This window comes from Lepisosteus platostomus, chromosome 10 (assembly GCF_059453375.1).
Source record: "Lepisosteus platostomus isolate fLepPlt1 chromosome 10, fLepPlt1.hap1, whole genome shotgun sequence".
In the NCBI taxonomy this organism is placed as follows: domain Eukaryota; kingdom Metazoa; phylum Chordata; class Actinopteri; order Semionotiformes; family Lepisosteidae; genus Lepisosteus; species Lepisosteus platostomus.
In genome coordinates, this window is record NC_142620.1 from 22,346,109 (window position 1) to 22,372,845 (window position 26,737).

Sequence of the window (26,737 nt, forward strand, 5' to 3'; positions counted from 1 at the left end):
GCAACCAAAGGTGATTCAGCTCCAAGAATGGTGCAGCCTTGGCCTCCAAATACATCAGAACCTACTGGAATACACTGCTCCCCCAGTCTGAGCTCTTCTGACTCGGAGGACGCACTATTCTATAGGGGATTCCTAATATTTTAGCCAGCAAGGGTTTTTGCTTTTCCTTCTGATTTTAAGAGCACATTCAGTACTGTAACAGTCTTCGAATACAATAAAATATGATGAAGCATATTCAGATACAACTGTGACTTGTACAATTGTGAATTGTGGCTGAACTCTACTCAGAGACAAAACTACACAAAAGGAAAAGTCTAGTCTGCTTCAATTAACAGCTGAATTGAAAGATAGTTTTATTACGTTCTGCGGGGAATCCTTTTGGGTTAGACACAACATGCCTGATGAGACTCACATGGCAAAAAGCAACTGTCTGCCTTCTGCACCTCTTTGAGTGTTCTGCATCACCTGCACTCTAACAGTTGCAAATGTGGTACTCAATGAGCTAGGGTATCTTAGTAATGCACAGTCGGTTTGCCTCAATGCCGAATTATGCTAATTCTACTACTGGAGCTAGTTGTGATACAAAATTAATTAGTTAAGGAATAAAAACAAGTGAGAATTAATCCTCAAACAACTGGATCAAAGCCAACTAATGGAATTACAATGAAGGTGTAAGAGCAATTTGGGAGCAAGGATAAATCCTAATCTCACATACCTGTACATCTGCTCACCCGTCTGCATCTGGGACTTCCCACACTTTATCACTCTTGTACCCATTCCGCTACCCCATCTACACCCCTGTCCTCCCTGGCTCAATCCTTGCAATACAAACGGGTAGGGCAGGGGGTGTGTGGCCAGCCTGATCCTTTCTGTAAAGCTTCCAAGTTCCCTCAGCCAGGCGAGCTACGCCAACTATACTCTGCATATTTGTCTCTTTCTCTTATTAGGATCTAACTGAACAACTGAGTGTGTAGTTATATGCTGTTCTGTATGCTGTGTGGTGGCAAATTATTTATTAATACACCATAAGGTCGGCATTTCTTGAAAATTTAAAATGTGAAAGGCTTTTCAAAGAGTGCATCCATTATAAAACTCTGGATTCCTATTGTACATTTATTATGTTTTCATCCAAGTGATTTACTTTTGTACCAATTTTGTACCCATTTATTTAGCTGGACATGTTACTGAAACAATGTGAATGACGTGCCTTGCTCAAGGGTACAACAGCAGGGTCTCATTCATTGGAACTACAGCCTCCCAATTACATGTCCGGAATACTTAGCACTGTGCCACACTGCTTCCAGGACACTTCTGCTCCAGTCGGTTCTGGTGTTCACATCCTGGCACGTTTTTAAACTTCCAAAGTCAGTCGGCATGTTGCACAGGGCTTTTCCCTGGAGGAGAGGTCGCCAATGGGAAAATACAGTACCAATGGCAGGTGAGTCCATCAAGGAAAGGTCTGGAGAGAGGCGTTCTTCCAGCAGCTTTGATTAATGTCAGTCACACAACAGCCCCAGGGAATCGCATCCGCTTTACCGAATAAAAACCCAGAGGCATGAAAATGAATGCACTAGACTTAACTTTAAAAACCTGTCAGGATGTGATTCATGTCACCATCACGAGTGATATATGATGGTATTTTTTTCAAATCTTCCAATTTGCTCTTCAAAAGTTCTCGATTAAAAAAACCCCATCAGAATGGTGTAATCCCTCCTCCCTGTATGAATTATTTTAAAGTTTCTTGAATAAAGTTTTGTCTATTTAGATGGTTGTTTCTTTTTTGAAAGACTTATAATGCTTAGATAATTAAGAAGAGCCCTTCTTTATCATGAATGAAAATTTGTTATCTAGTACAATAGTAGCTAGTACAATAAACACATAAAAATAATAGTTCCTCTTTGAAATGCACTGTTTTAACCCTTGTGAAATTTTCATTTTTATCCATCTGGTCAGTAAAAGTATTGTCATAAATAACGGTAGGAGGAAAGATTTGTCAAGACACTGTTCAATGGTTCACATCTCTGAATCCATCTCAATGGCTGTGGAGGCACACTGCATCACTGCTCTTGTAGATAAAAGTATTGATTTTGAGAAATGATCAAATTATCAAAGTAGGAATTTTGTCATGATTGTGTGAAGATATTTTTGTGGAGAGGGGTAATGGGTATGAAGATGCTCAGACTGCTGTTGCTAAATCCATGAAAGAGTCTCTGTATCACTCTCACCCATAGTTAAGGACTGACTTCACCTCAACTGAATGCATATGATTTGTAGAAAAAAGGTTAGAGCCAAGCTGTGCTGTAGAGAAATTAGATGGCAGCTGAACAAGAGGTTTATTAAGTTTCTTTTGACAATTCAGAGTGTGCATTGTGGAATTTAACTGCGCACATATGGAACATGATTGAACACAGAGAAGGACATTGATCATGATTACTAGATTATGAATTTGGTATATTTAGGTATAATTTGCATGTTAATGTGCTGCTTGATACATAATAAAATATTAGGACAATGTAAAGTGGTTTGATGATCTCTATCACTGCATATGTGATAATTAAAACTGATCACTCAAATGGGGTGGAGCTGATCATTTCACTAGCAGCAGTTAGGCTGTTGACAGGAAATAGGCTTGGCTGTTGTGGTCAAGCTAGTGTGAACATCACCAAGAAAGGGTCATGATTCCAGCAGCCGATTGTAAATTTCCTGTGCTGTGATAATCGCTGAGTTAATGTACCTGAAAATTGAGTCCAGATTTTGAAGGAGGTGACCTGGAAAGTGGTAGCAGTACAGTTTTAGGATTTAAAACAATATTCCTAATTCTCTTCCTTTATCGGCCATGTTGTAGCCTTTAGTTACACAAGCTATTTCAGGACTGAGAAAAGACAGGCGCTGTTTGGTCAAAGGGTTATAGATTTTACTTCTCCACGTTCCAACTCCAATAAACTGATGGCATGAGTGCAGTAAATTGCTATGAGAAACTGTACAAGGCAAAGGCATTAATTCACCTGTAACCTTTTGAAGGCCTGTGCACTGTATCAGTCTGAATGATTCAGGTGGAATGAGGTGTGAAAAAATCTCTAGAATATCTGCTTTCACCTGCTGCAGGAACAGATCTCGAGATCAATGCTACCGCAAGCCCATAAAAGGCCAAAGAGTGCTACAATGATCTAAAGACGTTCAGTCAGATTTTCATTTGGTTTTTGTGTAAAGGGTCCATTCCTTTCTTCACTTGGTGGTAAATGTATACTCCTTGCTGGCCGATGCAAGTCACTGACCTTAAAAGCAAGTACAACTACACTACTGCACAACTATTTTCACACAGCCCCCTTTCCCCAGTTAGCACAATCAAGTCCAGCTGCATGCCATACCTGCAACCAGGGAAGATCAGCACTTAACCGCAACGACTGCAGAATTACACAGATCACTCTTTAGACACAAAAAAAGAAACTGGTGCAGACAGATGAGCGACAGTATAGTGAAATGACACCAGAGCGCTTACCTTGTGTCAGGAGGAGAGCTGCAGGGGTTGGAGGTCAACCATAAAAAAAAAAACAAGGAGAAAGAGAGAAAAGGAAAGATCAATCACAGCTGAAGGACCAGAAAGGATGATAGATGTTAAATTCCTAATAAGCTCAAATATGCAGAGGGAAATTTTCCATTGCTGGCAACCAAAAAACAGCTCTGTATTTAGGATGAGACTGATTCTCTGTGGGAAAAGCCAGTGGGCGTGGAAAGGGTCTGCAAGGCAGAGGAATCATTAAAAAGGATCCAGAGAGGGCCGAGAAAGGTTGTGTGGCACAGAGACTACGTGCACACTGCAGCACAGCTCAATCTCTGGGATTAGAAAAAAGGGCATGGTTGTCATTGGAAGTACAGTGGATTGGAGCCTTTCATTGTTGCCTTTACTGAAATTTAGACTTCAATACTATCACATATTTAGTACTTATTTAAAGTTGAGTGCATATTTGTAAGCTCCTGCCCACATTTGTCTTTATTCTCTGTGCCAGAAACTTTAATGGGACTGTGCCCTGATCAGTTATACAATATATATTTTAAGCAACTGGATAGCAGAAAATGGGGCACGAAATGTGTCCAAGAGAGGACATATTGACATTAGAAATGCTTCACCCACTTAAAGGTGAAATGAAAGCTAGGAGAGATGCTGGGAGAGTAAGGAGTGCTCTGCATTACCTGTTTCTTCCAGGTAAGCAAACTCCCACAAGACACTGAGAACAATGGTCACCCATTCCTGTTAGTCTACAATGGAGCCCTGCTTGTTTAAGCAGTTCACTTCGCTTGAACTCAAACAAAGCTTAAGGTATTTCTAAAAATATACTGTAACTATGCCAGGAAACCCTTTAACAAACATCTCTTGTCATGACACTCTCTGAAGTATCTGCTCTTTTTTTCAGCAGTAAAACAAAAGGACAGATGGGATGAATCACAGAAGACAGCTCTTTTCTAATGAACACTTTGCAAACATTTTTAAAATATATTATCAACCGCATTGACTTGAGAGAACGGTTATGAACTCCATTTTAACTGGTCTGTCTGTGACATGAGATTTTTCACAGAGCCTCTAAATGGAAGATAATGTTCTTTTAATCATCACTGTAAAATGTGCTAATTGCAGCAACTCACTGAGGTTTTTTTGAATTTTTTTAACTGAAATTTGTGCCACACTGCTTCAAAATGGATTCTAAAACCCAGAAGAGAGGAATGTGAATGTGGCCAAGTTTGCAATAATATATTGCAATAATATCATGCAGGATAGAAACAATAACTGAAACAATTAATGTTTTTTCTCATGAAATCTATTCTTCCAGGAGACTGATTTTTAAAATTATATCTAGTCGGAGTAATTAAGCAAAGAAATTTAATTGATGAGGGACCTGCATGCACTTTAAATGTTGATTATTAACAGCAGGTTTTGCGCTAGTGCTCCAGTTTCCTCTTAGAGTTCAAAAACATACTTGTAGGTTAATTGTCTTTTGGGAAAATTGGCCCTGCTGTGAGTGGTTGAATGTTTTTGTGTCTGTGTGCCCTGAGATGGACTGGCATCCTGTCCAGGGTGTACCCCACTTTTGATCCCTTGCTTGCTGGGATAGACTCTGGCTCCCCCCAGCAATCGTGAACTGGATGAAATGGCTTGAAAACAGATGGATATTAACAGCAGGTCTGTGGATTAAGGGCAAAAATCAAGCATTTACCCTGCCATAAAGTTCACAGATATAATTTTGCCATCCCTGCGCATGTTGCCTAAAATAAATGGACTAAAATACAATCTACAGTATTAAGGTGCTAGGTTCATGCTGGTTCTAAAGTAATGGAAGCAAACAAGAATCAGACCCAAGATGTCTCTTACTGATTCAGTTTCTGGAGTCAGTTTTGACTGAACACCTCAATACATTCCCTACCATTGAATCAGTCCACAGTAAAATTTGCCATTTCAGCTCCGTGCACTCACAGCTCTCAGATAGAATAACAATCTTCCACTCTAAGTCCCAAATCTAACTGTATCTAATTTTAGCTCATCATTGCCCTGACCTAGGCTAATCTGTACAAATGATTTAGACTTCTTAGACACAATCAGGAGTTACACAATATCTATGGCAGGAGTATCAACAATTTAATCAAAGCCTCTGCTAGTATTGTCTACCATTGTAACAACTTTGTTCTTAATACTGCTTTGTAAGAGATAAATGATCGCAAAATCACAAGGTAAACAATACATGAGCAGCCAATATGAAGTGTTGTAGCACCTGATCCATCACATTTACCAATCAAATCCAATTGACACAATATCAGGTGTTTCCTATCATTAACCTAATTTGTGACTCCCTACATATCCACAAACATAAAAGCTTTTGTAGACAATATAGATCTTGCAGGGGTAGCAGTGGCTAACATTTCAGTTTAAAAACATCATATAATTGATTCTGCATAAAAAGAAGGAAAAGAAAAGAGTGAAAATACTTTTGATAGCAGTAGAACAGGAGAGCAGAGATGTGCGTGAGGGGGTGTCTTCAATGAGAAACACAAAGCCTGATCACCGACACCCTAGGTTTCTCTAATTAAAATCACTAAATCAGATTCCCTTGAACACCATCTTTCTTCCTGAGTAATGGTGGAGTTCTGCACTCTCTGGAAAGCTACAAAACCCAGCTTCCTAATTAACATTTTGACACACATTATCTAGTAATGCTGTAGCCTCAGTGGAAATAACTGCTGTGTAGAGGCCAGAATAAACTCTTTCAGTGCAGACTGTGTTGTTAAAGTAAACACGTTCTTTGTTGTCATTATTATATACCAAATTGTGAATTTAGGACCAGTGGAAGGGAGGTCCTGAAAGGTGCCAGAATATACTTCAAAAAACAAGTCTGCAAACAAAACCACCATATGGTGGTGTGGCCCAAAAACCATCAATCTCTTCGAAAATGTTTGGGAGGTGAAGAGAATATGCACTAATTTAAGGAACAAATCGCTGAACCCTCACTGGAAAGTTGACTGGAAAGAAAATTCACCTGCCAGCGTTTGGCAAATCAATGCTCTCTGTCATCTTGCTCTGTGGTCGCTACTATTCTTGTGATTTCTCTAATAGGATGTCACCTTTTGCACACCTCCAAAGAGATATCTTTCTTTTGCTGCTCTGCAGATTTCACTTAGTAACAGATTCAATTCAACAGGATCTATTATGGAATTAAGGGGCTAATCACCTGGACTTCTTCATATCAAAAGGCATAAGCCATAAGATGATTAGACTGGAATCCCAGCAGCAAAAAAGTAGAGAAAAGTGTGTGTTTTTTGTTTCATCTTTAAATGAAGTCAGGGAAACTGAAAAAAATAGTTATTTGGGTTTTAAATTCCCATTACTATTTAAAAAGATAAAATACATTATTCTTTCTAACATGAGGTCTCTAAGAATGATACTGATTTTTGATCTGCCATTCTTAATCCATATAGGGTCACATTGTTCAAATAGACATAAAAGGCTTCTGAATTATATCTAATGAATATGTAAGCAGGAATATGCTGACAGAGGGTTCTGCAACTTCTATACCATTTGTACTTTTCATTTTACCCAGATGAAGAAGGACTACTTTTCAAAATGACCTACAGTATATGGGTTTGAACCCATATAAACACAGGGAACAACACAATACCTTTCTTTTCTTGTTTGGTCTTGTATGCTGTTTGTGTGTCGAGGCTGGGAAACTGGGAGCTTCTTCTATGTGTTCTGCTCCATCCTGCATTTTGAAAAGTCTCAGTGCAATCAATACTTTGTCTGACACGAGTGATTTGTCAGGGATGTATTATTTTTGCTCTCCTGTTCTCCAACGGCTTAGTGCGAGGAGCGCTTAGTGAAAATGCACGCTGAGCTTTCCGTGGCAATTACTGCTTTCAACGTTCATCATCCTACCAGCATGAGGCCATTTGAACCAAGACAGTCTTTATTTTGCTATCCTCTTGCTCTGAGATTCTCTCTTCTGGGCTTCTAAGCCTTGAAATTCAACAGGGTTCAATAAGGCCAATTAGATATAGGCTGGGCAGGAATCCATGGCAACAGTAACTACACAACCGACAATTCTCATATCCTAGACTGAAATACTGAGTGACTGTGGGAAGCATTGGTAATTCTGCCACACACTGCTTGTGCAGGAGCCCAAGAATAATCCAAATATTCTATATCAATGAGTGTGCTTTATAAAGGTCTTTTCTGTTACTGTTTGTAGGCTAATCCAGTTATTTAAAGGGAAGGCAACCTGAGCTATTCTAAAAGCAAAAAGCAAAAAAGCAAAAAAAGTTTAAAAAGCAAAAAATCATGATATTTAAATCAAGGGATGACACATTAATAATAATTATAATTGTTTACATTTATATAGCGCTTTTCTGGACACTCCACTTAAAGCGCTTTACAGGTAATGGGGACTCCCCTCCACTCCCAATGTGCAGCATCCACTTGGATTATGCGACATCAGCCATAGTGCACAAGAACACTCACCACACATCAGCCATCAGTGGGGAGGAGAGCAGAGTAATAAAGCCAATTCATAGATGGGGATTATTTGGAGGCCATGATTGCTAAGGGCCAATGGGAAATTTGGCCAGGACGCCGGGGTTACACCCCTAATCTTTTCGAGAAACACCCTGGGACTGTCCAAAGGATGGCGCCTGTTTACGGTATAGTGTCCCTGTCACTATACTGGGGCATTAGGACCCACATGGACCGCAGGGTGAGCGCCCCCTGCTGGCCCCACTAACACCTCTTCCAGCAGCAACCTTAGTTTTTTCCAGGAGGTCCCCCATCCAGGTACTGACCAGGCTCACACCTGCTTAGCTTCAGCGGGTTGCCAGTTGTGATTTGCAGAGTGATAAAGCTGCTGTCTTAAAATCGTGGCATGAAGGAGTATGGGCTTATTTAAATTATTGTGTCCAATTTTGGTCACCACATTTTAGAAAAGACGTTGCTGCTCTGGGTTCAGCCCAGGGAAGGGCTACCTGAAACATTCTGTGGCTTCACGTAATATTTAACACTAACAGGCTGAAGGAACTGAGCCTTTTCAGCCAAGAGCCCACTCAGATTTAGAGCGGAACTGACTCGAGTATTCAAAACCCTCAAAGAAACAAAGCCAACCCAGTGCATTTCTTCAGAATAAACAGTGAAACACGAACTATATTGAAGTGCGTATAAAACTAAGATCAGGAGGCCATTCTTTATGCAAAGTGTTGTGGGAGTGCAAATTAAGCAGCACAGTTATGTTGCTGATGTTGAAACCTTGTCTTCTTTTATGAAATACTGTATCTAGATGAGATCCTTGAATCAATTAGTTGCAAACTACCAAACAGACTAGATGGACTGCATGACCTCCTTTCATTTGTAACCCTTCTTATGCTCCTATGGCTAGGTGCCCAAGTAATTCACTAAAAAACACATTACTTAATGCCAAAGTGGTGGAAAAAAATGAATGAAAGCCATCTCGATTTGTTTTGCACTGAAGCATTAGTTGAACTGCTTTGTGGGTCTGGAAATATTCACTTTATCAATGTCATCACATCACTTTCAATAACCACAATTCAGGGTCACAGTGGCCCAGAGCTTATCCTGAGAAGCACTGGACCCAAGGCAGGATACACCCTGTAGAGGATGCCAGTCCATTACAGGGCTGAGAGACACACACATACAAGGGCCGATCTTACAGAAGCCAGTTAACCCGCCAGTACAGTATGTCTTTGGATTGTGGGAGGAAACCAGAGCACCCACAGGAAACCCACGCAACACAGGGTGAACATGAAATACCCCATGCAGATAGCAACCCTCTTGAACACAGGGAGAATGTACAGATAGCACCCCAGGTCCAGAACTGAACCCAGGGTCCCAGCACTGCGAGGCAGCAATGCTAACCACTGTGCCACTGTGCTGCCATGTTCATTTTAAATGACTACATACTCCCTTAAAGTTTAAGTGAACCTTTGTAGAAGTGGTTGCAGGAGTTGTAGTCCATGTAGAACTCCTCTGCTCGTGTAGAATGTGCGGAGATTGTTCTGCGAGGCCCAAAGCCCCAGGAATGTTGCACCATGGTCCCATTATCTTTTGTACTGTACTGATTGCACAATCTAGTCATTGTACTGATTCAGACTCTTGGATCACATTGTGCTGTGGGCTGTAGGAAGCTGTTGCATTACTAGATACTGCCCTGTGGAATGGACAGGAGCCCTGTGGTGACTGGTAGAAGATCTAGCGCATGGGGGAACAGCTCCATTACTGAAGAGGCCAGAAGATTTATGGTTTTCCCTCCACCTGAGTCCTTAATTACCTAATTGAACCCATTGTTTGCTTTAATGGACAAGTTGAAGCCTGTCTTTACTCTTAAGACTCTGTAGGTTTAAACCCTACAGGACTGGTTTTAAGACCCTTGAGGACCGAAGCTGAGCTCCACTGGTGTAGTTGGTGTGCTGGTGTAGCAATCAAGCCAGAATAGGAGGAGAGAATTAAAGGAGGGGTGTACGACAGAGACTCCACATATACTGTATAGGGTAAAAAATACTTTGCTGACACTCTTCTATTTCCCAAAACTTACAAGTGTCATCTGTCCACTTGTTAACCCCATGCCTGGGTATTAACAAGAAAACTGTGTAGCATGCTGCTTTCTATGGGGAACTCCCCTACATGGTATACTGGCACAAAAAGGGAACACGTCATTCATTGTGGGGATGTGCTGCAGCAGAGACAGGGACAGAGAAACTTTCTTATGGTCCAGATCTGGTACAGATACATTTAGCAGTGGGTTCTGCCTTGTGATCTGGGCCTTTCTACAACCCTGCATCAAGCCTGTGCGTAATGCTAAAGATGTGGGTTTGATCCCTGGTGCAGTCAGCTTTAATGCTACTATGTATACCTTTTCCAACCACAGTAATGTGACTGGTATTCAGTCACAAAGTTTCTCATTACCTTTGTTTCCTAGAACACAGAAATATATTGCACTCATCAACTCTGAGCATGCAACAACCAAATGAATGTCAAATGTAGCGGACATACCAAAATAATTCACCTGAGTTTTTGGCCTTGTTATCCACTCTTACTACAGTAACAGCTCAGGGGCATTTAGCTGTTTCTGACTTTTGACACAAATGCATCTTATTTTAAACCTCCTCCCACAAATGCCAGACATTCCAGTTTAAGTTATTTTTGAATTAAACTGCTCTCCCGATTGTTAATTCTAAAGCAGTTATGTGTCATGAAAAATGAGTCATCCATTGAGTTTTTGTTGTCGTCAGCTGTTCATTTCTATTCACTTGCAACATCAGAATTTTGCAAAGGCTTCTACTTGCTGGTTGAGATCAAAGTAATTGCATTTCTCTTACAGCACTCCAAAGCTCCATGAACTTCCACTGTGTTCCAGTGTCCTCCTCTGTAAGAGAGGCTGGCCTAATCCTTCAGTTTCTGCTCTTTTCCTCACACTGCTGTTCAACAGCACTTTTATTAAACAAACACTGTAGGACACTGCAGTTTCCAGTGAACAAACCTTCCCAGGTCAACTTTGGCTTCAGTTTTTTCACTAAGATAAACACTTTAATACACATGCAATGTGTGATTCATTTTTTTACTTTTACACCAGAGATGTGTCATCTAGTCTGCTTAATGCTCCAGAAACCAGGATGAGCTCTGGTCCAATGAGCTTCTGTGGTTCAGAAGCCTTACACATGGGAAGAGGTAAGAATACTTCGGTTACCTTTAATGTGTTACAGGTCCTCCCCAGCAAACAGGATTTTCACGATGTGACTGTCACACACTTTAACAGACCAGTGCATATTAACTGTTAATAGCTCAGGTGGAGTGTACTGGAATTTGTGTCACACAGTATACCACAGATATACCACTGCTATTAGGCTTTAGTGGTTAATTTGTTAATCCCAAAGAAGATTCACAGAGCAAAAATGCACATTTTTGCGCACTGTTTATGTAAGAAGGTGGTCCTTTGTCACAAACAACTGTAACAGGAATTTTTAAAAAGTAAAAAAAAAAGTTTTCTTCCCTTCACCTCAGGAGTCTATATAAATGACCTTAAAGTATTAAACTTTTTTTCCCCTTTTTATATTTATTTCAATGTGTGACATTTTCATTAAGAGATGTTTTATGAGTGAATATACCTCAAGAAATGTCTGTCACGTACAGTACCTGCAAGGTCTCTTACAAAAGCACCTGACTTCCTAACAATGTCAACCCAAAGGACTCCTTCAAGCTTGACAACGACATAGGAGAATGAGAAAGCAGAAGTTACACAGAAGTGCATTTAGGACTAAAAACAAGAAACTCTGTTACACAGTCACAGGTACTAAAGTTGACTCATTATGATTTTGATTATGCAAGATATATTTTAACAATAGGCTACAAATAACAAAATGCACAAAACAGACCACATACAGTAGTTCCATCTTGTTCATCACCTGTCTTATGTAGTTATCTTCTGTGTCCTGTACAGGCCACACTGTTGTGAAGCACATACTGTACTGTAGATGGTTTTGCACATAGATGTGAACAATGCCATAAGAAAACCTTTATTTTTTTTCTTTTTACCACCATTGTTTAGATTTGTAGCATTTAATGTTTTGTTCCAGGCAAGAACCATCACCATTCAATTTTACATGACGAATGGCAAAAAGATTATACTGACAGAAGAGAAAAATCATTTTAACGTATCCCCTCAGCATGTACAGTAGATGTGTATCAGTGTTCTGCCTGTTTATTAGAAAAAAAAGATTATTATAGCTGATCAGCAGATATGTTGCATACAGTAAGTAACACTGATGTTTTAAATCCTTAGCATCTGAACATAAGAAGGGTGACAATGGAAAAGAGCTCATTCTGCAGTAGTAGAACAGGACTTCTTTTTCTAATAGTGGACCTAATACAAAATGATCAGACATCATACTACTGTACATGTGCCCGCTGAGGCAGCTCTTTCAGCAATAGAGGTTAAGCATGTGCACTAAACTACACAAATCAAGTGACACAGTTTCACTGAGGTCTCTGATTAATGACACTGATACCTAGTTAACCAACAGGTCATCTGCTACTGGACAGTGAGATGCAGCTGAGGCAACAGCGACTCACTGATCGACCTCATGCTGCTTTTGACCCCCATTCAACGAAAAAGATCAGTTTGGTCAGTCTCTTTTTCTTGTAGCTGTTTATGTTCAGATAATTTAAGATCAAAGAATTGAACAGGGTGATTTGAAGGGTTAGATTTACAAAAAGTGGATTTATAGTTTTCATAATTTCATACATCCACTTTTAATAATTGCTTTATCCTTAGAGGACCAGATGGACCAGAAACTAATCTGGCAGGCAAAGTTCTGTACAGTGCTGATATTGGTTACAGTCTTGGGCCAATACTAGGCTGATGGACGTGATTATATTCAAATCTAATAAAGAAACAACTGATATTGGCCCAGTGCTGGCTGGTTATCTAAAGAGACGTTGTTGTTCAGATATATTTCCATCAACATCTTGCAATACTTGCAAAAGTGCAATACTTTTCAATAAACATGTGCAAGAGCGACATGACACTCTCTCAATTAAAAAAAAATAAAACCTAAGCCGATGGTTCTAAAAATCTTTAGTAAAAAATTGGTTTAGTTATTTTCACGTTCAAATCTGTAATCTTAATTTAAGCCTTATAGGAGCAATGTTCATGAGAGTTATGAATCATATGATTTGTGATTTCTGGCACATTCGAATAATTCCTCCTCAATTTTAAGATTAATTTCACAATGCCTTACCCCTTAAGCACCTTCAGGAAAAAAGAGAGAATTTTTAAAGTTGGAAAACTGAGGGCTTACGTTTTAGGTTTGTACTGAAATCTATTGATGTTTCAAACTAATACTTTATCTTAGAGAATTCAGCATTAAAGAGCTTCAAAATAACTGCTATTATTTATAAATCAAGAACATCCCTCAGCATCTTCTGAAATGCAAAATGAGCACTGTGCTGTCTTTTTGTCAACTTTTCTTAAAGTGGACTGGAAGCTTTGTCCCCAGCTGACATGTTTAATCCATTTTTTCTGTGCTAGCAAAGTTTTTCCATGCCTTTCCTTTCACTTTTTCTAAGGAAACAAGAATCTGCTGGAGAATGGCATTGCTTTAAAAAAAATCCCATAGAATGTGCAAATTCTATCAGAAGATGTTTATAGCATCTATTGGTCTCTGTGATAGCGCCGTCCAGAGCCCAGGTAAGAGGCTTGCAATTGGATCCTCAGATCTCCGGACTCATGAAATGTAAAATCCAAGTGTGGGTTCAAACAATTATTCAACTTAGAAATATCTAAGATTTAAACACATTTCAAATGTAAGCAAAGCTTACTAGGATCTATACTATATATATTGCTCATTAGGTGGCCAAAGAATGAAGTTGCTGGGCACCTTGTTTTTGTTAGTATTATTTTTTTCCACCTCAATCTGTAGCATTGTTTCTAAAATGCATACCAATTGGTTAAAAAATGTTATGCACTGATTTGACATAAGTCTCATATTTTTCTCTCAGCCACTGATCATTGCAGGATACAGACTCTGATTTAACCACAGAACCACTGGGGATAGTTTACATTAGACAGAACCAGGAGGTTAACAGTTTTCTTAATGTCTTGTAAGTGTTTTGAAATTGAAGGAGGACAGCTTAATTTTCAGTCACTGCCAGGAGTAATACTTATGCTTTCATTTATATGAACACTCACGGATTTCTCCTTCTTATTGCCTGGTTGGATTTTCTCTCTGCATTCATTCATATTCTAATGATCTTATATACCACAAAATCTTAACATTACTCGAAAACACTGGCGTTGGAGTAGACTATATTCTATTTTATTTTCATATCAATGGGATTTATTTCTTTTGACTTACTAATTTACCATGTTAATTAATTGATAATTACTAAATAATTGATTATTCCTGGAGGGACTCCACAGCAAACATTTGTAGCGGTGAGGCTTATTAATAAGGCAGAATTAAGTGTTTCTGAGCTTTCCCAAATTAGGCCTCATTTCTCTGTTCATCTCTGTGGTGCAGCCACAGAGAAATAATTCATGCAAGCTGATTTAAGATGTTTTCTTGTGATAAGAAACCAGCTCCCAAAGGGGGATGCACTTAGCTAAGCCTGGCTATCATGATCAATGGTCATCCATTGGCGCCTATCTGTCTAGGGAGTGCGAGTTGGACATCTGGATTGCATTCCTATGTGTCAGGAGTAAGTGACTCATATCTCACCTTGATCAACCAATCAGGGACTGGTAGGGCCGAGTAACCCACGTGGGACTCTGATGCCCATGGAACTTTCAGCCAATCAATGAGCTGAAGTTCCTCCAGGTAAAAACAGGCAACACAGAGATTCAACAAGATTCAGAAGGGATTCTGGAGAGGATTCTGTGGACTGTTCTAAAGGGAATTCAAAGGAGAATTCCAGGGCAGGACGGCCCAGGAGCAGAAGGCTCCCAAGGGCAGGACATCCTCGCAGCGCGCATCCTGACCATCCTGAGACTCAGCCCGGACAACCACGGAACGGCCAGTGTGTCCGAGTGCCAGAACTTTCCTTTGTTCTAAGAGTCTAGAGTGGAGGTTGCCAGAGAGTAACCAGCAGCAGGCCTCGTGAACAGGTCGGAACTGTGGACAGCTGAATCACTATTCAGAACTAGCTCTTCATTAGGAACGAACCGGTCCTCTTCCTGACTTGCTGGGACCCACAGTCATCTTTTCTCCTGTGCACAAACTTTGCTAGTTAAAGCCAACACTAACTAGCCGGTCAGTGAGCATCAGCAACGCACCGTCGCGAGCCGCACAGCACAGCCTGGCACCGAGCCAGAGAGCGCGGATTGGACAGCAACAGCCTGCAACTGTTTCTTTGTGCCCGCAGGAGATCTGAATCCCCAAAGATTGGATGAGTATTCAACTTCAATGCATTACAGCTCAAGAATTCAATTGTTATCCCAACCAGTTGATATCAATTTAATTCCTAAGAGTTATGTACTTGTTTCGAGTATCTAATGTAGAAGTTATAACCAAGTTCATTTATGAAACGGTCTTAATGAATGATATACTGAACGTATGTCCTCTTGATATATGTAACACTTCGTAACTGATTGAATATATATCTTTTGTATTCTGATAACCCTCTCGATAAGATCTGTTAGTTTAAGGCATATTCTATGTATTAATAAATGTATCCTCGTGTATTAGTACCTGTGTGTGTGCGTTGTTTGAGTTATGTCGCATGGTTGGACTCTAAAGCCATCAAAAGAATCAACTTTGTGATTTACTGCTACAATTAATAATTGTCTCAGTAAATGCCCAAACCCTACAGAACTGGTGCCTTCAGAGAGCCACTACATTACATTTTGGCTATGGCAACGTTACATATTTGGCGTCCCTGAACGGCTATGAATCACTACACATTTAAAAATGTTGCACACATTTTCTTCATGTTCTGCACACAAGATTCTCAAAAGTTTGTTTGTTTGTTGAAACAGCAACATAATCATGCTAGTTTCAATAATTCCATTCACCTATTTCAAATTACTTAGTTCAAGAAGCCAGTGATGAGATTCCTGTACAAAAATGACTGAGGAGAAGTGACACATTATTATGTAATTTGAAAATGTCATTAATATATCTGTTTGACATGACGAGGGCTTTACCAAATTCATTAACTTTTTTGTTTCGGAAATGTCACGGTCATAACATTTCAGAATGACTTAGTTCCACTTATTCTTAAATTTCATGGTGTTGGAAAAAATCATGAACATGGAATTAACAACAGCAAAGTTGTTTTAAATCTTGAAATATAACAATAGCAGATGTTTGTGAAGTACTTGTTTCATATGCAATGCAGAGGTTTGGGAATTGCTGGTTATCAATTCCAGTCTTTTCATGCTGAAAGTGGCTGAATGCAAACATGACATTTTTTGCATTGGAGTGCTTTCTTGGTAAATAAATGTGTCTCAGGCACGGCTCTGGATGTTAAACAGACTATTTGGCTAATTAAGGTTTAAGCAAAGTTAATGTCATTTGTACGCAGCTCCTGACAAAATCACAGCTTTGTGTATTATCAGAGAAACACTGGACCCAGTTTAAGGCAACACAAAAAAGGAGGATGCACATCTTCAGTAAGTGCTCTTGGTGAGTGTGCCACAAAATGCTGCCACTGACACTCACTGCTTTGCAAACCATAATGTGAGGTACATGAGGATTAGAAACCAATTGTTTCAGGTGAGACCATTTTATAAAGAATAGCAGTACAGCGAGAGAAATATTGATATTATTTTTATTTACTGCCCAGACATTCATCTTTGCTCCTTTATTTACCTAATTTTGTAAATATCAGAAGCATTGACACCTGAAAACTTTTAAATAATCTTGCTGGTTCCTTTAAAAAACATTTTTTGTGTGTTGAGAGTTTACAGAAGTTTGCAGCTTCTTCGAGCTTCATTAGTACCACAAGTATTGTGGTATTGAGCTGTCTGCTCGAAATGGTGTCATTTAACAGAACTTCTGAAGGAGGTCTAATCTTGCACTTCCACTTTCCTGCATATAAATACTCCCTGACTGCTGACAGCTCTTTGCCCCCCTTCCTCCACCACAACTTTACCCCTGCAACTGCCTCTCTGGCTCATTCCTGGTAATGAGGGAGATAAGACAGGGCTGATCTTTAGCCAGAGCTGTCATTTCCTCAGAGAGGCGCATTACTGCCAAAGTATTATGTAAGCTATGCCTTTATATTTGTCAGCGTATTTTGTCGTAATTACAATTTTACTGAACTGTAAAGTGAAGTGTAGGTTAGGCAAACTACAGGCATCTTTGATCAAGAGTCACCACACAATGGTGCACAATTTATTGAACTATTACTGAGTGAGGTGAATTTAAGTTGGCCAGAGAATCGTGCACAACATAACATCCTCTGGCTTCTTGGATGCCAATGAATTTCCAGTATTATCAATGAGAGCCACATAAATCTTTCATGATTCCAAAAAACAAGAGGTATAAAACAGAAGGCAATTGTGGACAATTTAAGAAATTTATAAAGATTTGTGTTTTGCTCACAGGGGAGCAAGTCTCATTATGAAAATAACATGCTACTCTGTGGAAATGGAAGCTTTTTTTGCTGCACACAAGAAACATCCAAACAAAATTATTTTAAAATCACTGAAGCCCTTGTGTATAAGATATATCCTTCTCTTTTTAATCATTCAAGCATGGCAGTTCAACCTACTCTGCACCTCTTCCCACTGTAAGTGTTCGTTAACATCAGTTCCAGAATTTTTCCCAAATTCGATTGCTGCCAAGCAATGGAAATATTCTAGCTGTGTGGAATATAAAAACAAACTGAAATGATCGTGGTTCAAGAGCAAGGGTTTAGCCAAGTGGACACAACTTCCCACATTAGATTCTAAGTGAAGCAAGGAAGCAAAGCCATTGACAGTGAGAAAGCCATGCAAGGGCAGGCCAGCAGCGGAGAGCGAAACGGGTACGTCAATGAAGATGAACGAACAGCATGGGGCACAGGCAATGGGACACAGAGACGGCACAGGACCACGCAAAGAACCGATGACCGAAACAGGGTGAGAGTAGGAATACAGGAGGAGAAGTGCAGAACCAAAAGGGGGGAAAAAAACAACAACTAGATCCTGGCAGGAACAAAAAAATACCCCCCAAATCAAAATGTAATTCCAAAAATGTTGGAAACAGGAATTTAGCTTCACCGAAAGATGAAGGTATGGTGTTTTATTGGGTATTCCTACATTGCACTCCAAATTCTAGCAGGAGTGTGTCTCTTTTCGCCCTTCCAGGCAGGGGTTCTCCGAATAGTAGCTGTTTTAGTGGTTGGGCACAAGTTCTGATAATGGAATGGGAGAAAATCTAAGCAGATTTGTTTTACTTTGTACATTGCCACCCTGTTTAATAACCCACAACTGACAGAAAATGTTGTTGCTCCAGGAATTCTTACCACATTCTAAGCTGAACAAATGACCCTTATTAGCAGAGCATGTGGTGAGAGGAATCAGTATTCAGCTCTGTGGTACGCCAAGTGCTGAGAAGGCCGACTGGCAACACAATCTAGCATCTATCTAAGCCTGCCTGCTGCACACTCCAGTAGGTACCTCTGGCAGCATGTTCTAACACTGATTCACTGTAGTTTCCTCCAGACTTTGATTCTCAACGTCCTGGATTGGTTTCTTTTAATTAAATTAAACTGATTTTCAATTATATTAGTAAAATGTCAAATTGAATAGAGAAAAGCTGAGAAACATCTTCTGGGCTACTGTGCCACTTCAGTCTGTACAGCAAATGTCCACTGGGTCACCTTTACATTGGACATCAGGGTTGAGCTTCAGCCCAAAATCACAAAAACGATGAAAGGCCGAGAGTAAAACATTTTGTAAATCTGGTGAGTTGTTTCTTGGGATACTAGCCTTTCTAATGCAGGCAGTGATTATTATTTGGTATGCTCACCAATAGACATTTACTGTACTGTATTGCAAATTGTGAGTGGAACAGATTTATTCATGATAATGAGGTACACAAATGGAACTTTAACCAAAATAAATCACTAGACTCAAAAGCATGGCAAATAGCTAATATATCTAAGCTACGCAGAAAACACTGCACTGCAATATTAAATATTCTGAAAGACCTCATCCTAGATAATATTGCTATGCTCATTCTGGGTGTATTCAGTTTATTCACGTTAATGACCCTTCCTGTGCATTTATCTACTTTGGTCTATTACTGTAAATAGGCTGATTTTTTATACATTACATGACGTGGTAAGAAATGCAGGTATGGCAGCTTATTTTTTTACAAAGAATCACTTCTGAGACTGGGTCTTTATGATTTACAGCTATTGGGTAAAGTAAAAGCTTTTTCGCTTTCCTCCCTGTTGCTTGCTTGAATGTCTATGTGCTTTAAGGCAACACTGCTGCTAAAAAGGGAAACCCGAAATCGCTCCAGTGTTTATAACAACAAGGCTGCACAAATGTAAAGGAGAATGGAAGACTGCAACTAGAGACAGTTTCATACTAAATAAAGAACTGCATGAATCAGATCCAGATGGGACAGAAAGAGAAATGTGTTTCTGGGTGGAAACAGCAAAGGGACATATTAATACCCTAACAGTGCAGAGGAAGCATACGCTGAACAAGTTGCTATACAACAGATAATTTATGAAATAAACAGGGAACACGTGGAGAGTGGAGGAGTGAAAGTTTGGAATATTCCAAGACCACGTTGCTGGTTGAAATTCCTTTACCGACCACAGTAGTAGGACTTAGTAGTAGGAGTAGTAGGAGCTGTGATCCCAGAGCACTGGATAGGAGGGCTGGCAATGTACACAGTAAAACCACCATCTCTGACAGCAAAGTATCAGATTTACGATAAAATCATTAATCACTGCACTAGTGATGGCCCCACACACAATCTGTTGCAAATTCCTTTTTTATAATGAATGGAATGCATAAATCATTACAGTTACCCTGAACAGAAACATACCTGACTATCTGTTTCTAATTAATCAGGTTTTCTTTCTGCACTGATCAGTCAAAATCTGCTACCTGCCAACACCCCAGAAGCAAATTTGTGAGACACTAAAGCGCTTAATGCAGTCACTGTATGAACGGCATGTGAATTTCTTTTTTTGTATCAGAATCTGCAGTTACACAGATTCCTCTTTCATTAAATTACAAGGCTGAATGCTTCCTGTATATAGACAATCCTTCCAAAAATCAACATTATTGTAGTTAAATATTAACTACAATACTTGGTTTCACAATCCTTCATCATGATTTGTAGACAATTATACCCTGCATTATTAGTGCATAGTCTGCTGAGATTATGCTGAATAGACCAGAGGAAATAATTTTAAACCGCAACTAAAATGTCCTCCAATGTACAGGAACCTGTAATCTTACTTTGAAGTGCTGAATGAAACAAAAATATATTATTCAGTCTTTACACTGATGTAGTGAAAGTAACTTTAAAAGTAAATTGCAACAGGTGGCAGACAGGACCTTTTTGTGCAACATTAAGGAAGACCCCTGTCCCCCAAGACTGCCATAATGACAGTGCTTAAGGATGAAAAATAAATATATAAAATCAATTTTCTGCAGATCTTTGGAGGTTAAAAAAATGAATTGGAAAACTTAAAAGAATCCCTGAACAAAGATCATAGGACTCTGCCTTTCCACTCCCCTTCAGACCTGATATTCCTCGTTTCAGCCATTTCGGTTCACCGACCACAATGAAGAAATTTTCTCGTTTTTCGTACTCTTCCGCGTCTACTATTTTGACCATTATAGTCTTCCTGCAGTGACACGAGAAAATAAAACAAGACAGAGAGAAAAGTGAATAAATGAGGAAAAAAAGGAAAGTGCAGGCTGTTGCGTCGCGGGCTTTTTTGAGAGACAGAGAGCCGCTGTCTCAAACCCCATGAGCACTTGCACAGTTGTTTCCCCATCAACAGCAGGCAGACGTCCAACCTTCAGCCCAGAAAGCCATTAGTGAGAGGCAGAGACAGCAACACTACCCCCCTCCCACTCCTCTGTCACATGGCTGGTCCTTTCAGGGGAAGACAACTGCCAAAGATCCGTGATTGCTGCACCATATCGGAAAAGAGAAGAGATAGGGTAGGAGCAGGGATCAGTGTTGAACCTTTCAACCTGGGCTGTACATTCTATACAGTACTGTAGGTTTCACATAGTGGTTTTACTGATTCCTTACCTAAACCACATCAGTGATCAGGGTTGTTTTTAGCAACATGTTTGTCTACAGATGCAGTGTCATGTGCTACAGTTGCAGAAGCAATGTGTTCAGCAATACTGAGGGACAGAAAGTTTGCGAGCATGAAACTACATTCTTTAACCTCTCGTACCGAGAATTGGAAAAGATGGATACCTCACTAATTCGACAGGGCCAAAACGAAACTTTTTCTGAGAAGCTGGAAGGGGTGCCAATTACTCATTGTCATTAAAGATCCTGATGGCACTTTTCAAGAGCTCGAGTTCCAGCCCTGATTACCTACCTAAACTGCAGGTCAGTATTTCTCAATCTTGTGCAGTAATTTTCTCATCGGATTTTTAACTGGCCAAGTAAAACCCTGCTTGACCACCATATCTGCTGAGTAGAAGAACTGCTGGGGCAGAATGCGAGCCTTCTCTATCTGCAAGGCACTTTGAGATTGTTTGGGATGTCCTAAATGTTACTGCTATAATTAATAACTATATCAAATTATTGGGGAAATTCTATTTTCAGATTCAAATCAAATTAAATTAAAGCGTATCTAAATAAACATTTTTTTGAAGAAATGTAAGCAAGATAAATAATTTATTCATTGATGCGCTTTAAAATACTGCTACCACAAAGGAGATTGTGATTAATATACTAGTATTTCACAGAACTTTGTTTCACTCATAGACAGGGCAAAAAAAATGTGTTTTCATTACATCATACCATTCTGGATTAACAGCGCAGACGAGATTTATGATTTAGAACCAATTTCATTTCATCCTCAGAGGCCTACAGGGTATCACACACTCCAATGACCATAGTTTATGTACTATGTATTCCTCAAGAACTTTCTCTGACTCCTGTGCAGGCTCGGCCTGTGTCCCAGTCATTGGCTTGGCTTATTTGTTAAAGATCAACCTCACACATTTACGAGTCTTTGCTCGTAATGTAAAATCTTTGACTTTTCTCTTCCATCCATCTGTTCTTGCAGGGGAGCATGAGCCTATCTTGGCAAGTAATGGCCACAAGGTGGAATGGGTTCACCAGTCCTTTGTAGGGCACACACAGACACAGACACAGGCATGCACCCACTCTCAGCAGGAATAACCTTCCCAGAAGCCAACGAACCTACAGTACCAGTATGTCTTTGAACTTTGGGAAGAAAAAGGAGCGCCTGGAGGAAGCCCAGGCAAAAAGGGGGGATACATACAAACTCCAAGCAGACAGAACTAGAGGTCCAGAATTGAACCCAGGTCTCCGGTGCAGTGATGTATAGTACAAATGTTAATCACTGAACTGCTGCGCCAATTTGACTTTCTCTTGTAGAGCTCAAATTCTCTTGACAACAAACTGTTGCAATGTTCTGGAAAAATGTCAGCTTTGTGGACGACCAGCTGTAGATGAATTTACAGATCTCCCTGACACTATGCCGATCAACCCAGGAGCTGGGTCTCTGTGACACCATCAGGCTCTTTTTAACCATTATTTAACTAAGATATCCTATTACGATCAAAGGAGGAAGCTGGAAAGGGGTTGTTGAGCAGCTTTGACGTTCTAGCCTATTTTTTTACTTACTCAGGGCACTGTGTTAGGATAGTAGGATGTTTGACATTAACTGTTAAGAGGACCTTCAACAGTCAGGGGTGATAAGGAAAATGTTTGTAGGGCTAAAAGGTAGTTATGCACTCTTCCTGGTGACTATATGTCTACTTTACTTTCACTAAAGTAAAAGGCCATAACTATTACTATGACTTTCAGGGTTAATTGTACAGTATATTAACCTCTATCCCTTAAAACTTTCAGTTAATAGTGCTTTCTTCCAGATTTGTCTTTTGTCTGATGATGATCTACTGGTTAGGCTTTTTTAAATCCAGGGTTCCTTATCACCAACAACATACCCTCTTTGACAATGTGAAATAAATCACATATCTATTTTAAAAAAATTGTACATTGCGTCATGTCTTAAAAGATATGTTTTATTAAAGTTGTTACATTTTGCATAACAGGTCTAACTGCATAACCAATTAAGTGTGAAAGAATTTAAGCAAGTTTTCTTGCCACTCATAGACATTATTCTAGCAATTTGGTCTACAAAATATTAAACAATGCCTAATTCTTTTTATTGAAGAGAAAATTTCACCATCTTCAGATCCAAATATCAGATACATTTGGCTAAATGTAATATGTACAGACTGTTAACAATGGGCACTTACAAAGACCACAGCAAATCGGAGATAACAATAAACCTAACCAGCACATGTATGGAAGGTGGGAGGAAACTGGAACACCTGTTGAAAACCTACACAGATATAGGGAGAACATGCAGACTCCACACAGAAGGTACTCAACCTGGAGTCAAACCCAGGACCCAAGAGTTGTAAGCCAGTTAGGAAAAAAGTTGGTGTCACTTAATTTTAAACATGAGATTGTGCATTACATACAAAAAATAATATAGTATTTTATCATGATAAAACTTTCTAACACAAATGTGTGTTTCTAACATTAAAAATAATAACCTACTTTTTATTTTAATACCTAGTGTAGTGGGCTATATATAAACCAATACAGTATATATTTTCCTGAAAAACAGGCAACATTATGAATCTGTCGTCTACCTAACTTACCTTGTGACAAATGCTCCATTTCAAATAATGCCAGGTTGCTGATATTTGATTTATTACACAAGCAGTGGATAATGGCTGCAGGAGTGCTGCAATTCTAATGATAAGTGGTCCCCTATGCAGAATCCATAAGAAGAGTTCCCTTGCCAGGTGATTAGAATGGTCCAAAGGAAGGTGAAGTTGCTGTCACACTTGTATTAAATCTTTGTCTGTAAACTGGTCTTGTAAGGCTATTTAAACAGATACACAAGCTACAGTATGTGACTTGTGTCTCAGGGGCAGATTTGAAAAGCAAAAGCGAAGCATGTGGATCTAGGAGGTGAAATTAATTAGCACCGCTGCTGGTGTTCTTCTTTACCACAAGGGAGGCATTAGTTTGGAATTTCTGTTGGTAGGGGGGAGATGTGAGAGTCCTGTGATGTCTCCTATCCAAGTTGTGACTAGGCCTAGTTCTCCTTAATTCCTCATCACTGACTGGATCTGACTGGTCACTTACAAAAGTCCAAGCACAGACGGGAGCATTTCTGGTCTCATAAACTCTACTAATCGGCCACGCTGAGGGTCATCCTGCAGAAACTGTTTCCATGTTAACAGATCTGAATTACCTGAAGGTTTTAAGCTTTCTCTCTGTCAATTCCATCTTTTCATAAACGCCCCTTCAGAACACACTGGATGTCCATATGGTCTGATTTTGTCATTACAGATTTCACACTGAGACTGTGAATGAGAGCACATTGACTGATTGAGTCTTTATGCATACTGTACATTTACAGTAAACAGAAGAAACGACCTCTTTATCTTTGCCCTAGGAAGTGTAGCTGTAATAATCAACTGTCAGCTTTTCTAAATTAACCTGATGGTAAATAATATCGCCATGCAGGATGAAAGTTTCAAGACGTTAAGATCTACTGTGCAGTGTACCACATTAAGAACTTCCAGCCACACTGCATTGCAGTTACAGCACTTCCTAGTTCCTAGTTTTTCCTGGGTTTGTGATCATTCAGTGTTGAACCTGCAGTATTTAAGACAGGATTTCTCTGTCATGGCCTAATGTTTTCCAGGTCTTCTCACAAAATGACATTTCAATGAAAAGCTACTACAGTATATAGAAAATCTGAGGGAAACAGAGAAATCTAAGACATACTTAGTAGTTTTGTCTTTAAAAGTCATTATTTGACTGACCTAAATTATCTTAAACAACAAAATACAGCTGGAGAGCATATATACTTGAATATTAATCACAATAGGTCTGAATGTACATCATATAGTCTTTTATAATACATGTAACTAATGTAATAATTGGTTTTTAGTGCAAACATGTAACAGTAAATTGGTGAGAATTCTTTGTATTTCTATAGGATTTTTCAAGAGTTCTCAAAGAGCTTTATACTGTATATAATATCCACTGCAGTGCAGCATCCATAATGTACCACTAGCCCCACTATATAGCACATCAGGTAAGAAGTGAGTAACTGAAACTAAAAGCCACTTTCCATGAGCCCGAAGTGGAGGTTTGCTAGGACACTGGGATAAACATCTTTGCCCTTTGGAAAAGCACCATGGGATGTTTCTTGATAAAGTATTAAGGATGGCAGTTTAATGTCTCATCTAAAGGATGACACTCCTACAGCAACCCCTACTGGTCCACCAACACTACTTACAACAACTACCTGGTTTTCCTTAGAGGTCTTTGATCCCAGTACTGACCAGCCCAGCCTTGCTTAGCTTCTAGATCTGATGAGATCAACGAGAATATGGTAATAGTACTGCTGGAAGTGACGCTAATTGGTTGAGATCCACTGCGGTATTTTTTAAGTTATCATGAAAAGGCTGACATAGCAAGACATCTAAGAAGAAGCAAGAAGCTTAGTTTGTCTTACTAGCAGCAATCCCAGGTCCAAGTGGGTCACATGTTGCCTCTCTTTTGTTGGAGCCAAGGCTGTAGATTGGGACAAATTCAAACATGCAGCTACAATGGCAGTAAAAATCAATTTACTGGATGTGTCTGATTATTAACTAATGAATTTAATTTAGACATGCACACACTATCTTTGACTTCCAGCGAGTGAGACATGTGAAACTAAGTTGAAAGTACTATCTTTCAAAATCCTACCATTATTTAAAATGTGTGTACTGTAGTTCATCAAGTAGAAATATTGCACACAACACAACACAGCTAAGGTTGTTTTCTTAAGAAAAGTGTGAACAACCCATTGTGATTTCCTGCATTTGCAAATGTTTCATCCATACCTCAATCAGCAATGGAAATAACGAATGGGATGTATCCAGATATGGACAACAATAATTCTAAACTTGAGGCTCTTAAATCAAAACCCTTGTCTCTTCACTGCTCACCTACTACCTCTTCCTCTTTTGTCTCCGATTCCAATCCCGCAACCTGCAGACATCAGTACAGTACTAACCTGATAACCTTTCAGAACCTACAGTTCCTTCTCACAACTCTGCTCGATTTGTTTACTACAAATGCTGTTATTTACCAGTTCAGAAGGAGGTCAGATTCTTATCTTGCAGTTCTGTTCTCCTTCATATGAATACTCATCAGCTGCTCAAAACTCTGTGCACATCTTTTCTATCACCCCTCCATCCACCCCAACTTCACTCTTTGCAGCTGCCTACTTAGTTAATTCCTCATAAGCAAGAAGGGTGTGACAGCTCTGACTTTCCTCAATCAGGCAATTTAACACCTGTGTGTTAAGTTAACACTATTCCTTTATTTGTTGGCCCATTTTGTTATTAGAATTTGGCCAAACTACTGAAAAACATCTTACTATGCATTTGTCCTTTTTTCAGGTGATGAATTTGATATTCATCCATATAATTATCTTGCTCTT

General features: G+C 39.5%; 1 protein-coding gene across 2 annotated transcripts in view; it reads right to left on the reverse strand.

The window, feature by feature from the left end:
• Positions 1–26,737, reverse strand: part of slc8a3 (solute carrier family 8 member 3) — a 146,053-nt gene that overhangs the window by 19,447 nt on the left and 99,869 nt on the right. Inside the window, exon 4 of one of the 2 annotated variants that reach the window (XM_088648819.1) lies at positions 3,500–3,517. The exons of the other annotated variant lie outside the window; for it this stretch is intronic. Within the exon in view, the coding sequence (XP_088504945.1) occupies positions 3,500–3,517 (18 nt within the window). The remainder of the gene's footprint in view (positions 1–3,499; positions 3,518–26,737) is intronic. 2 annotated transcript variants of the gene reach the window in all.